At 42.1% G+C, this 15,416-nt stretch overlaps 1 protein-coding gene and 1 long non-coding RNA gene across 2 annotated transcripts in view; both read left to right on the top strand.

Moving 5' to 3' along the window:
• Positions 1-15,416, top strand: part of LOC136849124 (PAX-interacting protein 1-like) — a 408,835-nt gene that overhangs the window by 74,350 nt on the left and 319,069 nt on the right. The window contains 1 exon segment of the mRNA XM_067122120.1: positions 3,296-3,480. Within this exon segment, the coding sequence (XP_066978221.1) occupies positions 3,296-3,480 (185 nt within the window).
• Positions 6,462-7,306, top strand: LOC136850087 (uncharacterized). Its single transcript, XR_010856523.1, has 2 exons — positions 6,462-6,577; positions 7,028-7,306. It is a non-coding gene; the product is annotated as an uncharacterized lncRNA (long non-coding RNA).

Below are 15,416 nucleotides of genomic sequence, written 5' to 3'. Positions count from 1 at the left end.
TCAAAACTGATAAAAGCTACAACCATGAGTTATTTTTTGTTGTATTTTACATGAAATTGCACACATTTTCATATATAAAACTTTATGTAACTGCTAATATAAAATGGTGCAAAAATTACGACAAAGTGACGAAAGAATTTCTGAGCTTTTCAGCCGAGTTACCGTGCAGACGTAAGGAAAAAGTTTTTTCAAAAATTCACTATGAATCAAAATATTGTGCTAGAGACTTCCAATTTGTTGCAAAATGAAGGTAATTGATTGAATATTACTGGAATGTAAAAGTTTTAGCTTACAATTGCGTTTTTCAACCATTTCAGTCGAGTCAAAGTTGTCTGAAGGTTGAAATTTTGGCACTTATCGTGATTTATATGAAAATATTTCAGAACTTATAAAGCTACAACCCTGGGTTGTTTTTTGTTGTATTCTACATGAAATTGCGCACATTTTCATATATAAAACTTTATGTAACGGCTAATATAAAACGGTGCAAAAATTACGACGCGCCTGGGTAACGCTTGTAAACAAAACAACAGCGTGATCTGTGAACTCCCAGCATCCCTCAAGGCGCGTGATTTAAAATCTTTAGCAAACTAGGCCTATAACTATTTTTCCGCAAATATTTAAAAAAACTTTTTGTAGTCGACGTACCGCACGTCCACTTGGCACCCGACAGACAATTTTAGTCGACGTACAATACGTCCAGTCGGCGTTTAAGGGTTAACGTGGTATATGGTTAATGGTTAAGGATACTGAAAAATCTCTCTCTTTTTCCTTCATAAATCATGAATTTCCATCTTTTGATATCTAACATAAGAATAACTTCTCTCTCTCTCTCTTCCAAAGTTATTCTCTCTTTCTTTGTCACAATATGTAAGAACAAACACACTCTCTCTCTCTCTCTCTCTCTCTCTCTCTCTCTCTCTCTCTCTCTCTCTCGCCAAAGGATACTCTGAATATGAAAGATGGATCGATAGGTAATATGATAGATAGATAGAAAGGGAGAGTGGTTGATAGAAAGATATATGCTCTCTCTCTCTCTCTCTCTCTCTCTCTCTCTCTCTCTCTCTCTCTCTCTCTCTCTCTCTGTTATTCGGCGGAAGGCTTAGAAGTACGTACATATGTGTTTTTAAGGGAAAAATGCTGAAGATGATTTTGAAATGATGATATCATTTCAAAGATTAATATAGTAATAGGATAATAGTTTAAGGTATATTTGATGTAGGATGCTAGTTTAAGGTATACATTTGGTCTTTGAACTTTCAAGATAGGCAGCTATAAGCGTTTTTAGAGCGGGGTGTTAACTGTTCGTGCAGGGTTATGGTACGCATCCCCCATGAATGCGGGGGGTTTACAGTAGGAATGTACTTCAGTGCAGTTGGAGACCGGCCGTTTAATTTTAAATAAGGTGGTTTAGTATGTAATTAACTACCAACTCGGGTGGGAGTCCTACCCACCCAGTTGGTACGCATTCACTATGCTTTTGGCCGCCGAGAGAGAGAGAAGTGCCGCTCTTCCCTCTGTGCCTGCCGTTCGACTTGATTCGTTTGTTTATGCGATGTTTTCATGCATAGTGTGTTGCTGTTTTTGCTTATACAGTACTCTGTTTGAACGTAACGTGCTATTATGATATAATACAAATCAAACCCCATATTTTACCCTCGTGTGTTGTGTATTTAGTATTCTGATATAATTGTTCATTCTGACATAATGCAGCCCTACAATTTTATTAGCTTTAAGAGTGGTAAAACTGGTTTGCTAATATGATGTACAGTTGACCCCCGCCTATTTGAGGTTCAGGATTCGCGACTTCACCGATTCGCAGATTTTTCTGTGGAACTTATCCCAAAATTATTCGCGGAAAGTGTACAAGAGGAGCCCTCCCTACAGACGTGAATAGGAACACAAGTCTTCTTAACAGGAGCAAAATCATCCTTCCTACGGATGTGGGCAGACGGACGTACCACTGAAGGGTTCTTCCCATTGCATAAAACCTCGACACCAGAATCACGGACGACAGGAGTGGGAGAGGCACGGACATAATCTGAAGGAGACAAAGATACAGCAGGTCTGAGACACCTCCTATACTAGAGGAGGAGACAAAGTCTAACTAGCCATCGCCTAACAAGAGAAGGTGAGGATAAAGATGACAAATTAGGAGATGGAGTCCTACGACGTTTCATCTTCACAGTACGCCAATAACTGTTACAAGTAACAAAGCTGACTCGATCAGCTACTGCCTGAACCCGGAAGTCAGGAGGAGGGACAGAGGCCGGAGCAGTAGGAGGCAGGACAACATGCTGGGTAGAGAGTGAAGCAGTCAGCTGAGGGGACAACACAGCTGATGTACTAGGCAAGGGGTGGGGGGGGAGATGCAGGGACAGGAACTCTCATAACAGCTGACCCAGGCCCATGTGAAGTCAATTGGTGGGACAACAGACCATCCAAGGTTGGTAACCCTGATAGACCTAAAGAAGCCCAGAGACTAGTCATCTTCTGTGCATCAGAAACTGAAAGGATAGAGCAAGATGGCTGCGTATCCACTCGTAAGGGTGTGGAATTACTCTCCCCCAAAATAGCGGGGGCAGCATTAGCACTGAAGTCTCCTGACCCCTCTCCCAAAACTTCCATAGGTGAAGCTATAGAAGAGTGGGAAGGGGTAAAATCTTCCAGAGAAGATGAAGCAATTGGAGGATTTGGCAAGGAGGAGGTGGAACAAGAAGAGCATGTGATGCAGCCATTGAAGGAGAGAACCCCCTCCGACTCCCTCTTATGCTGCTTCTTGGCAAAGACCCTCCACTGCTCAGGAGGCCAAGAACAACATTCAGGGCATGGGTAGTGATATTGCAATCATTAGCTCTACTGATGCCAAAAAACGAGAGCAAGGATAGCCATCAATGCAAGCTGAGACAATTCTTGGGGTTACATGACCAGACATAGAAGTACAAAGCACACGAAAACGCAGAAACACTCGATTCATACACGATGGAGGCAACAGTTGCCACCTAGGCCTATCAGCCTACCTTGTTGCCACTAATTCCTTGTGTGTTTTCTTTTTACTAGTTTCCAGTTGACGCTAGAAGTTATTCGTAAGTTAAGACTGCAGGTTTGTTAGCTATGAAAAATGCAAATTGATTAGAAATTTGTCATTTTTTACTGACCATTCCAGCTCATGTTTGTAAGCTTTATGTGAAGAACTTCAGGCTTGTATGTTTAGAAAAGTTTTGATATGTATGATGGTTGATTTTATTTTGCTGCATAGAATTACTGTAACTTGTTTTATTCTTCTTTCTTTTAGGTCTTGAAGCTTTTAACAGATGGAGGAGCCAAACAAGATGCTCACATTACAGATTATATGACTCACCTTATCACAGGAGAGGAACCTAGCGAAGATGAAATTGGAGAGGTCAAGGACATTTATGAAAAGCCTGTTGTTACTCAGAAATGGGTCATCATGTCAGCCAAATGTGGGAAACAACTCCCGTATCCTTTTTATTGGAAAAGTTTTTTGTAGAAAGTTTCCATGATATAGTATATGTTGCTTGAATAAATTTATCTATTAGCAGTAGAGGAAGTTAGGATACATAGTGTAGTGCTGTAAATTAATTTTTTATACATGTAACTTACCCAGGAATTACTTGGCTAAGAGTTTCTACTCGAACTACAGTTAGAATTCTGAATTCCACTGTAGCGATTCTTTTGTTTTGTGTAGGTAACTATGCCCCGCCAACACAACAATTTGTTTCTGCTGCTCATAGAGGCAATGCCTGGTGTTGTTATAGCAACTTAGAGTTTTGGATTCATTATTTTCTTCCTCAGTAAAGTATTTTTGTAGCCTTTTCAGCATTTTTTCTTGATAGTGACTTTTGTGGAATTGACTTTAAACGATTTTGACCTTTCAACTAGTTAGGAATGTCTGACACTAGTAGTTCTAGTTTCCGGTATTGCAGTAAAGGCTGCAATACCTGGATGACAAAATTGACTTATGATTCTCACACTGTGTGTTCCAATTGTAGAGGACAAGTTTGTTCTATTAATTTGACTTGCAACGAGTGCAGGGACTGGGGAGAGCAGAAATGGAAGACTTTAGCTTCACATTTAGCTAAGTTAGAAAGAGATTGGAAGAGGAAAGCAGCCGGTAAAACCAGCGGAGATTAGCTAGTCAGGCTTTGACTCCTAAATCTGATAAGGCTGACATTTCTGTTACTTCTCTGACTGTTAACCCGTCTCCACCTGCATCAGTTAATTCCACCTACTCCTTCTCCTGGCTCCATCACTTCCAAACCCGATCGCTTCACCAACCCTGAGAATAAATTTGATCAGTGATTAAATCTGGTAGTGACAATGGCCCAGTTAGGGACATCAGTGCATGCCCTGATGGACAAGTTTGAAAAAAGTGCTAAAGGTGAAGTGTCAGTGGAGGAGCCGGCTGCTCATCCCACTGATTCTCCTAGGCGTCGGTCCCTGCTATACTCCCCGCTACCTGGGAGGAGGCATACCAGTAGCCTAAGGGAGGTCAGTGGGGTCTGCCCACAGGCAGTCGTCCCCTCAATCCAACCTGTTGCATCCCAGGTTGCGACTAGAAACAGCCGCTGGAAAGGCGTCTCGGAAGTGCATCGGCTTTTGTCAAGTTCAGAGGAGACCTCACCTTGCATTGCTTCCCCAAAGAATCTTGCTGCTTAAGAGACATTTCTTGGGTAAAGATCAGTCCCCACATCTTCCTTGGAAAAGGGCAAGGGAACCTTCCTTCAGTCCTCATATACAAGTGGGACAGTCCGGGGCGCTTCTCCTCTCCTCACTGCCAGGAGCAAGGATCTAGCTCTCTACATTGTTCGAGCGAGCAGCTTCAGCTTTTGCATAAGCGCCATTCCTTCTGAGCTTCCTGTATCAGCAGAATGTATCGTTGAGCACCCTGAAGCAACCAAGCGCCCTGTAGCAGCCAGGCACCCTGATGCGGCCAAGCGCCCTGATGCATCTAAGTGCCCTGCAGCAGCCAGGTGCCCTGAAGGTGCCAGACACCCTGTTTCGTCGGAGCGCCCAAACTTCCAAGCTTCCTCTAGTGCAGGGGTCGGCAACCTATGGCACACGTGCCAAAGATGGCACGCCGTGTGCTTGCATATGGCACGGCATGTGATTCGAAAATGCAAAGAAAAAATCATATATATATATATAGAGAGAGAGAGAGAGAGAGAGAGAGAGAGAGAGAGAGAGAGGTACGGTACATGATTGCATCGAGATGTAGGCTGGACGAGTATGATACATGAATTGTAACAAAAACGTTTCATACTCATCACGATGAGGGGTACGTGATTGCATCGTACTCTGCTGTTGTTTCAGTTACTCTTTAGCCACCTTACTTAACACCCTTCCCAGTTTAATTGTCGCCATGGCTACTGCGAAAAAAGTCAAGCTTGATGTCCGATCATTTCAGTCGTCATGGACAAATGACTTTGGATTTATTCAGCAGAATGACCGTGCTGTGTGTGCTCTCTGCGAGAATGTCATATGCCGCACATCAAGTGTTAAAAGACATTTCAAACAAAGCACTAAAAGACTTTCAAGGATAGTGCTGACAAAGCTGAGGCGATCAAGAAAGCAGTATCCCGCTATGGAAAACAGAGTAATGTGTTTAAAAACTTGAGTGCTAGCAAAGTAATGAAACTGAGGCCAGTTACAAACTAGCTCTGTGTATTGCTAAGCATGGAAAGCCTTTTACTGATGGAGATTTTATAAAAGCAGCTTTCCTAGAGTGCTCTGAAGTATTATTCGATGGAATAACAAACAAACACGTGATTATCTCAAGGATAAAAGACATGCCTGTCTCAGCTAGGACCATGGAGAGACGTATTTCTGAAATGGCTGATAATGTAACCCAGCAGCAAACGGTTGCTTTAACAATTACACCTGTGTTCAGTGTTGCCCTGGACGAAAGCGTGGATATAAATGACATTCCCGCTTGGCTGTTTTTGCCAGGTATAGTGACACAGAGGTACACGAGGAACTGTGCTGTCTTAAACCTATGTATGGAACCACCAAGGGAGAAGACATACTGAAGGCATTCACTGACCATTTTGAGAACAGAGGGGTAGACATAGGAAAGATTTTTGCAATTACAACGGATGGTGCTCCTGCTATGGTAGGGAAAAACAAGGGTTTTGAAGTTGGTTGAGGAGAAAATTGGGCACCCCATTCTGAAATTGCACTGCATAATTCATCAAGAAAATTTATGTGCCAAGATCTCGAGCTTTGTTCTCAAGAAGGTGATGACTACTGTCACAAAAATAGTGAATTTTGTTGTTGCACACTCTCCTCTTATGCACAGGCAGTTTCAAGCTTTTCTTGAAGAGGTGGACAGTGTGTACAAAGATATACCTTTGCATTGCAGTGTTAGGTGGTTGTTGTGGGAAGGTATTGGAGAGATTTGTGGGATGCTTTGATGAAATCAAGGTTTTCTTATCAGAAAAGGCCAAGACTATCCTGAGTTGGAAGACGGAGATTGGATTGTGAAACTTATGTTTCTCTCAGACATCACCAAACATCTAAATGAGTTCAATCTTCTCCTGCAAGGTGCAGGAAAACGGTATTGGATTTGTGCGATAATTGGAAAGCATTTGTTGCAAAGCTTGCAATCTACTCAACAGATGTGGAAACCGGCTCTTTCCGTTATTTCAAAAATCTGAAAAACTTATCTTCAATGCATCCAGTCAACACTTCTGATCTACAACTGTACATGCAAGAATTAAAGTCAGAATTCTCAATCAGGTTTCAAGATTTTCAACACATGGGCCCAGTGTTTTCATTTTTAATCAGACCGACACCTTTAAATACAGTGACTTGGACACGACTCTCTTTGAGTGGATGGAAACTGAGGAATTAGAAATGCAGTTAATCGACTTTCAGGCCTCAACATTGTGGTCAGCTAAATTCAAAGATCTTCGAGAAATACTGGAAAGCAGTAAGAATGATCATGCAACATCCATCTTAAGGTCTTGGGCATCACTACCTGATAAATTCAATTGCATGAAGAAAGTAGCTTTTGCACTGCTATCAGCGTATGGATCCACATATCAATGTGAGCAGATATTTTCACAAATGAAGCACATCCTCAGCCCTCATCGCAGCAGGCTTACAACGGATCACTCTGAGGGTTGCGTGAAACTCAAGGTGTCGAAATATTCACCTGAAATTTCAACTTTGGTCAAAGGGAAGCAAGGGCAAGGATCGCATTAATACTAAGTGTATAAACTTCAAACCTAAAATAGTTTTTGTTACAGACAATAATAGATGCAGAAAATAAATAAATAAAAATTATATTTGAATTACATTTATTGTATGCATGTTCAGAAAATACAATATAATTACAATGGCTATTACAGTACAATTATGATTTTAATTTTCCTATCCCCAGGATATATGTATATTATCTATAATAGTGTTTTGAAAAATAGCACCTGGCACGCAAGGTACTTAAAAAAAATGTATTAATTATTAACTGGCACAGAGTGTTCAAAAGGTTGCCGACCCCTGCTCTAGTGCTTGAGCCCCCTCAAGACTCCAAGCACCCTGTGTCTTGTGATGATCTAGACCCGGTTTTGTCTCCGATCTCTTCTGAAGACGAGAAAGGGGATCAGGACTCATCGTCTATGCCGTATGCGGCATCACTCAAGTTCATTCTGCAGCAGTTCCCTGATTTTTTTCACACCGGCCATTCCTTCCTCTCCAGCTTTGTCTTTCATGATGAGCAATCAGTCTGTAGGTTCGATGACTCTTCACAAGATGGTTCTCTCTTCTTCATCGAAGAAAGCTCTACGCCAGGTAGAGAACTGGCTTTCTGAGAAGAGGGAACAAGGGGGAAAGCATGTTTTAGCGTTCCACCCTCTCGTCTTGCACATATGCGATATTTGTCTTAGATAACGGGAGAAGCCCCTTCCTGGGAGTGGCTGCCTCCTCCCAGGGGGACTTCTCTGGGCTCATTGACGTGGGGCATAGGTCGGCTCTCACTTCAGCCAAGATGTTCTTTTCATCCCAGGAGATAGACCATCTATTGAAGAGTTTGTTCAAATCCTTCAAGGTGTTGAGTTTTCTCGACTGGTGTGTGGGAGCAGTTGCCAAGAAGCTTCAAGATCTGGCATTTTTGTGTGATGAATCTTCAGACCTGTTTATTTTCCTCTCTTGAGCGGATAAAGCTGTTATAGAGATGGCTCACAGGAATTAGTTGCCCTTTATGCCATGGGCATTGTTAAGAAGCATGAACTTTGGGTCTCTTTCACATCGAAGGGCATTACGGCCCCACAGAAATTCTCTCCTATTTTCCTCCGTGGACAAGCAACATTTGTTCCCACAAACCATTGTAAGCGAGATTGCATCGAACCTGCACAAGAAATCGAATCAGGACTTACTGACCCAGACAAGCAGGACACGTATTTCCACGTTCTAATCCACCCAGACTTCATAAAATTTCTGAGGTTCATATTTTAGGGCAAAGTTCTCCAATTTCGGGCCGCTGCTTTGGTCTGTCCACGGCCCCCAGGTCTTCATTCGGATCCTCGCTCCGCTTGCCAAATGGCTTCATCTTCTTGGGATCAACGTATCCCTCTACTTCTCCACTCCAATTTGAAAGAGCAGTGCTAGGAGGACTTGAAGAAAACTCTTTGCTTAACACAGGAGTTAGGCATTTTTGACCAACCATCAAAAGTCACAGATGACCCTGACACAGAGGATTCCTTATTTGGGGATGATTCCTGACTCTCAAACTTTTCAGGTTTTTCTCTCCCTAGTGGCCTTAGTAAAACAGTTTGTGACGTTGGGTAGACTTCACATGAGCCCCCCTGCAGTTTTATCTGAAGGCAAACTGGTGCAGGAAGACCAGTCAGACTCCTTCGTCTCCCCAATCTCTTCGAAGATCAAGGAGGATCTTCGATGGTGGTTGTCAGAACAACTTCATATAGGGATTTCTCTTTTGCCTCTGAGCCCCAGTCTAGAATTTTATTCCGACGCCTCCAGTCTAGGTTGGGGAGCCCTGCTAGGGAGTCAAAGAGTCTCAAGAACATGGACAATGGAGCAGAAGTTCTTACACATAAACGTCAAAGAGCTGAAGGCTATTCACCTGGGCCTTCAGTCATTCTCTCCACTAGTAACAGGCAAGACTGTAGCAGTATACGTGGACAACACCACGGCTTTGTCCTATGTCCACAAGCAGGAAGGCACTCACTCCTTTACTCTTTGCGAGACAGCAAAATACCTTCTCTGGGCTGAGCAGAACCAGGTCGCGACCATTCTTCACTTCGTCCAGGGGAGACTGAACATCTTTGCAGACAAATTAAGTTGTTGCCATCAAGTCCTACTAACAGAGTGTACCTTAGACCCCTTCGTGTGTCTTGATCTATGGAAGCTGTGGGGTAAACCCATAGACCTCTTCACAACGTCGAGGAACCACCGTCTTCCTCTCTTTTACTACCCAGTCCCGGACCCTCTCACATGAGCAACAGATGTCATGCTTTTAGATTGGACGGGCCTGGACATCTATGCTTTCCCTCCATTTGGGTTGATCAGGGAGGTGATCAACCGGCTATTGTTGCATCAGAACATCATGATATCTCTTGTGGCTCAGTTTTGGCCCAGAAAGGACTGGTTCCCAGACTTTAGTGGATTTCCCAAGGCTGCTTCCACAAAAACATAGTCGCTGCTCAAACAGCCCCACTTCAACAGGTTCCATCAGGTGTTGTCCACTCTGGCCCTGCCAGGGTTCAGACTTTCAGGAGCCTTGTCAGAGCGAAAGGCTTTTTGCGGCAAGCTGCAGAAGCTAGTGCTAGATGAAGGAGAGCTTCTTATAGCAAGCTCTGTCAGTCCAGATGGAGAGCTTTCAGAAGATGGTGCAGCCGCTGTAACATCTCATCTTCTGACACGTCTGTAAGCCAGATCATTGATTTTCTCCTTTTCTTCAGGACCTCCAGGAAGTTGTCACCCTCTACAGTCAAGGGATACAGGTCAGTGCTTAGTTCAGTTTTTAAGCATAGAGGTTTGGACCTGTCTTCCAATCAGGATCTCAGCAAACTCATCAGATCTTTTGAGACTTCCAAGCAAGAGAAACCTGGCGCGTTGTCTTGGAATCTTGATGTGGTTTTGGAGTGGCTCACTAGCTCTTCCTTCGAGCCCCTTTGCTCAGTCTCTCTCAAGAACCCCGCTAAAAAGACACTTTCTAGTGGCGTTGGCTACTGCCAAACTCATTAGTGAACTCCAAGCCATAGACAAGAGAGTTGGGTTCTTGCAAGGTGATGCTATCTGCTCTCTTTCCCATGGTTTCCCCACCAAGAATGAGGATGTCGCCAATCCCTGGACCCGTTCGTTCACCATTAAGAATTTAATGGACATTCTTGGACCAGAAGAGGAAGAGAGACTACTTTGTCCTGTGAGAGCCTTGAGGTACTACCTCCACAGGACAGAGAAGATCAGAGGACCCTCAAACCATCTCTGGTGCTCTGTTAGGAACCCTTCACGTCAAAGAATGCCCTTTCATTTTTTCTGAGAAGTTTAATTATAGAGGCACATTCTTAGATTCAAGAAGATGTCGTACCATCTTTTCAGGTAAAGGCTCATGTGGTTTGAGCAGTCGCCATGTCTCTAGCTTTCTGACATAATATGTCTCTAGCGGCTATCCTGCAATCAACCTTCTGGAGGTCCAAGTCAGTTTTCGCCTCATATTACCTCAAGGACGTCAAAACTGTATTCGAGAACTTTAATACCCTAGGACCTTTACCTGTGGCTGACATTGTGTTGGGAGAGGAAGCATAGGGGCTTTCTGTCCCTCTACTATCCTCTCGCTTTGTCGTAAGGTGTTGAGTTTAAGTGAAGTCGGGTACATTGTAGCTGGAGTACCCGCCAGTTTTTAGTGGTCCAGGTGTGGGTTTTTTATTCTAGTGTAGGTGACCAGCGTTGTTTTTTATTCTGGTCTTCACCCAGGGCAAGGGCACCCTTTTTTAATCTTTGACAACCATCGGTGAACTTCTATGGCTACAAAGTATCCACCGAAGTGGAGGCAATTCTGGCCATTCTGCCACGTCCTCTACAGGTTAAGATGAGCGCTGACCAGAGGCAGTACCTGCCTGCAGTAGCTCTTATCAGATAAGGAACAAGCACTATACTAATGCTAGCAACTTTTCTATTTCAGTCATTATTTTCTTAATGTTTTGGAGTAGATCATGTCCATGGTTCCCACCTCCTTTCAGTGTGGAATCAGCTGTGTAATTACTTGGTAAGTCACTTTTATAAAAATGACAATTTTGTATTAAAGTTTATTCATACTGTACTTACCAAGTAATTACATAATCGGAGCCCTCCCTCCTCCCCTCGTATGGACATCAGGGCTAGAACAAATTGAAGCTCTTTGCTGAGTTGTACCTGTCAGTCCCGAATGTGGGTGGGACCTTGTCACCTACACAAACGATGGTAGCACTCCCATGAAATTTGAATTTTTAGACTGCCGTGGTAGGTAGCTTGTAGCTATGTAATTACTTAGTAAGCGTATATAAAACTTTGTTTTGTATATGAAAATTTACCAAGTAATTACATAGCTACAGTTTCTACTTTAAACGGCAGCTTAAGAATTGAAAATTTGTGGTAGTGCTCTTTTGTTTTGGTGCAGTTAACCTTTAAACGCTGAGCCACTATTTACAAAAGTGTCTGCCGTATGCTGACAGAGTTTGAGAGTTAGCGCCGAAGCGGAAAGATAGTTTTTTAAAAAAATCACAGCATGCTTAATTTTTAAGATTAAGAGTTCATTTTTGGCTCCCTTTTTTCTCATTGCCTGAAGTTTAGTATGCAATCATCAGAAATGAAAAAAATATCATTATCATATATAAATATTGGAATATATGACAGCACGAAAAAAAAATTTCGTATATAATTGTATACAAATCGCGCTGAGCAAAACGGTTAAAGCTAATGAGTTATTTTTTTTTGTTGTATTGTACACTAAATTGCAATGAGTTTGATATATAACAAATTGTAAAACGATCAAAGCAACACAGAGAAAATATTATCACAAAATGATGCATGAATTCGTAACGTGAGGAAGTAAAAAAGTTTTCAAAAATTCACCATAAATCCAAATATTGTGCTACAGACTTCTCGTTTGTTGCAAAATGAAGGTAAATGATTGAATATTACTAGAATGTAAGAGTTTTAGCTTACAATTGCATTTTTTGACCATTCGGTCGAGTCAAAGTTGACCGAAGGTTGAAATTTTGGCACTTATCATGATTTCTATGAAAATATTTCAAAACTGATAAAAGCTACAACCATGAGTTATTTATTTTTGCATTCTACATGAAATTGCACACATTTTCATATATAAAACTTTATGTAATGGCTAATATAAAATGGTGCAAAAATTACGACAAAGTGACTAAAGAATTTCTGAAATTTTCAGCAGTTAGCGTGCGGGCATAAGGAAAAAGTTTTTTAAAAAATTTACCATAAATTGAAATATTGTGCTAGAGACTTCTCGTTTGTTGCAAAATGAAGGTAAATGATTGAATATTACTAGAATGTAAGAGTTTTAGCTTACAATTGCATTTTTCGACCATTTCGGTCGAGTCAAAGTTGACCGAAGGTTAAGATTTTGGCACTTATTGTGATTTATATGAAAATATGTCAAAATTGATAAAAGCTACAACCCTCTGAAAGTTCTCTCTCCAATCTTGTTCAGCGGTGCAATGGATGAGTCTCTTGGGGACTCTTGCCTCAGTGGAACAGTTCGTGAAGTCGGGCAGGTTACACGAGGTTGCTACAATTCTTTCTAAAACCGAACTGGAGCAGGAAGACCCAGCTGGACTCCTTCATCTTCCCCATCACGTTGGAGATCAAGCAGGATCTTCGATGGTGGTTGTGTGAGGAAAGACTTCGGGGGGGGAGTCTCTGCTCCCATTGAGCCCTGACCTAAACTTTTACTGTGATGCCTCAGATCTAAGTTGGGGGGCTTTTCTCGGGAGTCAGAAAGTGTCTGGGACGTGGTTGAAAGATCTGAGAAACTCCCACATCAGTGTAAAGGAGCTGAAGGCTATTCACCTGGGTCTCCATGCTGACAACACGATAGCTTTTTCGTACATACGAAAACAGGGAGGTACCCACTCTTTCTCTCTGTACGAGTTGGCGAAAGAGCCCCTTCTTTGGGCAGAACAGAACTAGGTGTCAGTTGTGACTCGTTTTATACATGGGAGGCTGAATGTCTTAGCAGATAAGTTGAGTCATCTCAAAGAGGTACTTCCGATTGAGTGGACCTTGGATCCTCTAGTCTGCAACGATCTATGGAGGTTGTGGGGCACGCCAGCCATAGACCTGTTTGCAACATCGAGGAACCACTGTCTTCCTTGCTTCTGTTCTCCTGTCCCAGACCCTCTCGCATGAGTGATGGACTACATGCTTCTGGATTGGACAGGTCTTGATGTATACACCTTTCCTCCCTTCGGTATGATCAGGAAGGTGATCAACAAGTTTTCATCCCACCAAGATGTTTCGATGACCCTAGTTGCTCTGTTTTGGTCAAGGAAGGAATTGTTCCCAGACCTGCTACGACTGTTAGTGGACTTCCAGGGCTCCTGCCACAAAAGTGGTCGCTGCTCAGACAGCCTCACTTCTTCAGGTACCACCGAGGGTTGTCCGCTCTGGCCCTGACAGGCTCCAGACTGTCAGGTGCCTCGGAGTAGAATATGTCCATGGATCCTACCTCCTTTCAATGTAGAATCAGCTATGTAATTACTTGGTAAGTTACTTATATAAAATGTAAGTTACTTTGTATAAAAATGACATTTTTATGATAAAGTTTTATATACTTACCAAGTAATTAAATAGTCTGAGCCCTCCCTCTTCCCTTCGCATGGACATAAGGGCGCAAACGAATTGAAGCTCTGTTCAGTTGTTCCTCCTGGTCTCTGAAAGTGGGTGTGGCATGTTACCTACACCTAACAAATGCTAGCACTACCTCATAGCCATGTTATTACTTGATAAGTATATATAAAAATTTATTTTATCATAAAAATGTCATATGCATGCCTGAAGTATTTAATTATAATCTCGCATTTGCTTTGTTGCCAAAGGAAAAATTGAATGCCAACAGTTAAGTGAGGGCAGGGTCCTCCAGCTCCTCACTAACTAGCTATTAGTTAACCCTTAAACGCCTGTTGGACGTTTTAAACGTCAAAAATTGTCTGTCGAATGCCGAGTGGGCGTTGCAAACGTCGACTGAAAATGCTTTTTTAAATATTCGCGGAAAAATAATTATAGGCCTAGTTTGCGGAACATTTCAAATCGCGCCTTGGCGGATGCTGGGAGTTCACGGATCCAGGTGTTCTGTTGTTTTTGAGCATCACCCAGATGCGCATGATGCGCCTAATTCCCTCCCACTCACGCCAGATAGCATCAGCATCGGACCTTGCGGGAGCGATATTTTGACGCAGAGCGTGTTTTGCAGAACTTTGGCGAGTGTTTGCGTATTCGTGCTGCAACAGGACGTTTGTAGATATGTCACAAAGGCGTCAGGACCGTGAAAGGCGCATACTGCCTGTTGGAAGTGAGCGTGTGTGGCGAGTTTTAGACTGGGATGCTGGAGAAGGACCCAGCAAACAAAGTGAATTTTAACATTTGGTCAACTTTATTTGACTCGACCGAAATGATCGAAAAACGCATCCGTAAGCCATAATTATTACATTCGAGTAACAATCAATCATTTACCTTCGTTATGCAACAAACGGAAAGTCTCTAGCACAATATTTAGAATTTTGGTGAATTTTAAAAAAAAAATTTTTCCTTCACTCCGCGCGCGAACTCCGCTGAAAATCCTGTCATTTCTTGCGTCAGCTTGCCGTAATTTTTTCGTCGTTTCATATTATTCGTTACATAAAGTGTTATACATCAAAATGTGCGCAATTTCATTTAGAATACAACAAAAATATATCATTCCTTTAGCTCTTCACAGTGTTTTAATATTTACATCGAAATCACGATAACTGACAAAATTTTAACATTCGGTCAACTTTGATTCGACCGAAATGATCGAAAAAACGCATCCGTAAGCCATAATTATTACATTCGAGTAACAATCAATCATTTACCTTCATTTTGCAACAAACGGAAAGTCTCTAGCACAATATTTAGATTTTTGATGAATTTTTGAAAAAAAAATTTTCCTTCGCTCCCCGCGCGCGCGTACTCCGCTGAAAATCCTGTCATTTCTTGCGTCAGCTTGCCGTAATTTTTTTGCCATTTCATATTATTCGTTACATAAAGTGTTATACATCAAAATGTGCAAAATTTCATGTAGAATACAACAAAAAATATGTCATTCCTTTAGCTCTTCACAGTTTTTTAATATTTTCGCTGAAATCACGATAACTGACAAAATTTTAACATTCGGTCAACTTTGA

The sequence above is a fragment of the Macrobrachium rosenbergii genome, chromosome 2 (assembly GCF_040412425.1).
Source record: "Macrobrachium rosenbergii isolate ZJJX-2024 chromosome 2, ASM4041242v1, whole genome shotgun sequence".
NCBI lineage: Eukaryota > Metazoa > Arthropoda > Malacostraca > Decapoda > Palaemonidae > Macrobrachium > Macrobrachium rosenbergii.
The sequence above is the reverse complement of the archived record's forward strand: the minus strand, read 5'-3'. Positions and strand labels throughout refer to the sequence as shown.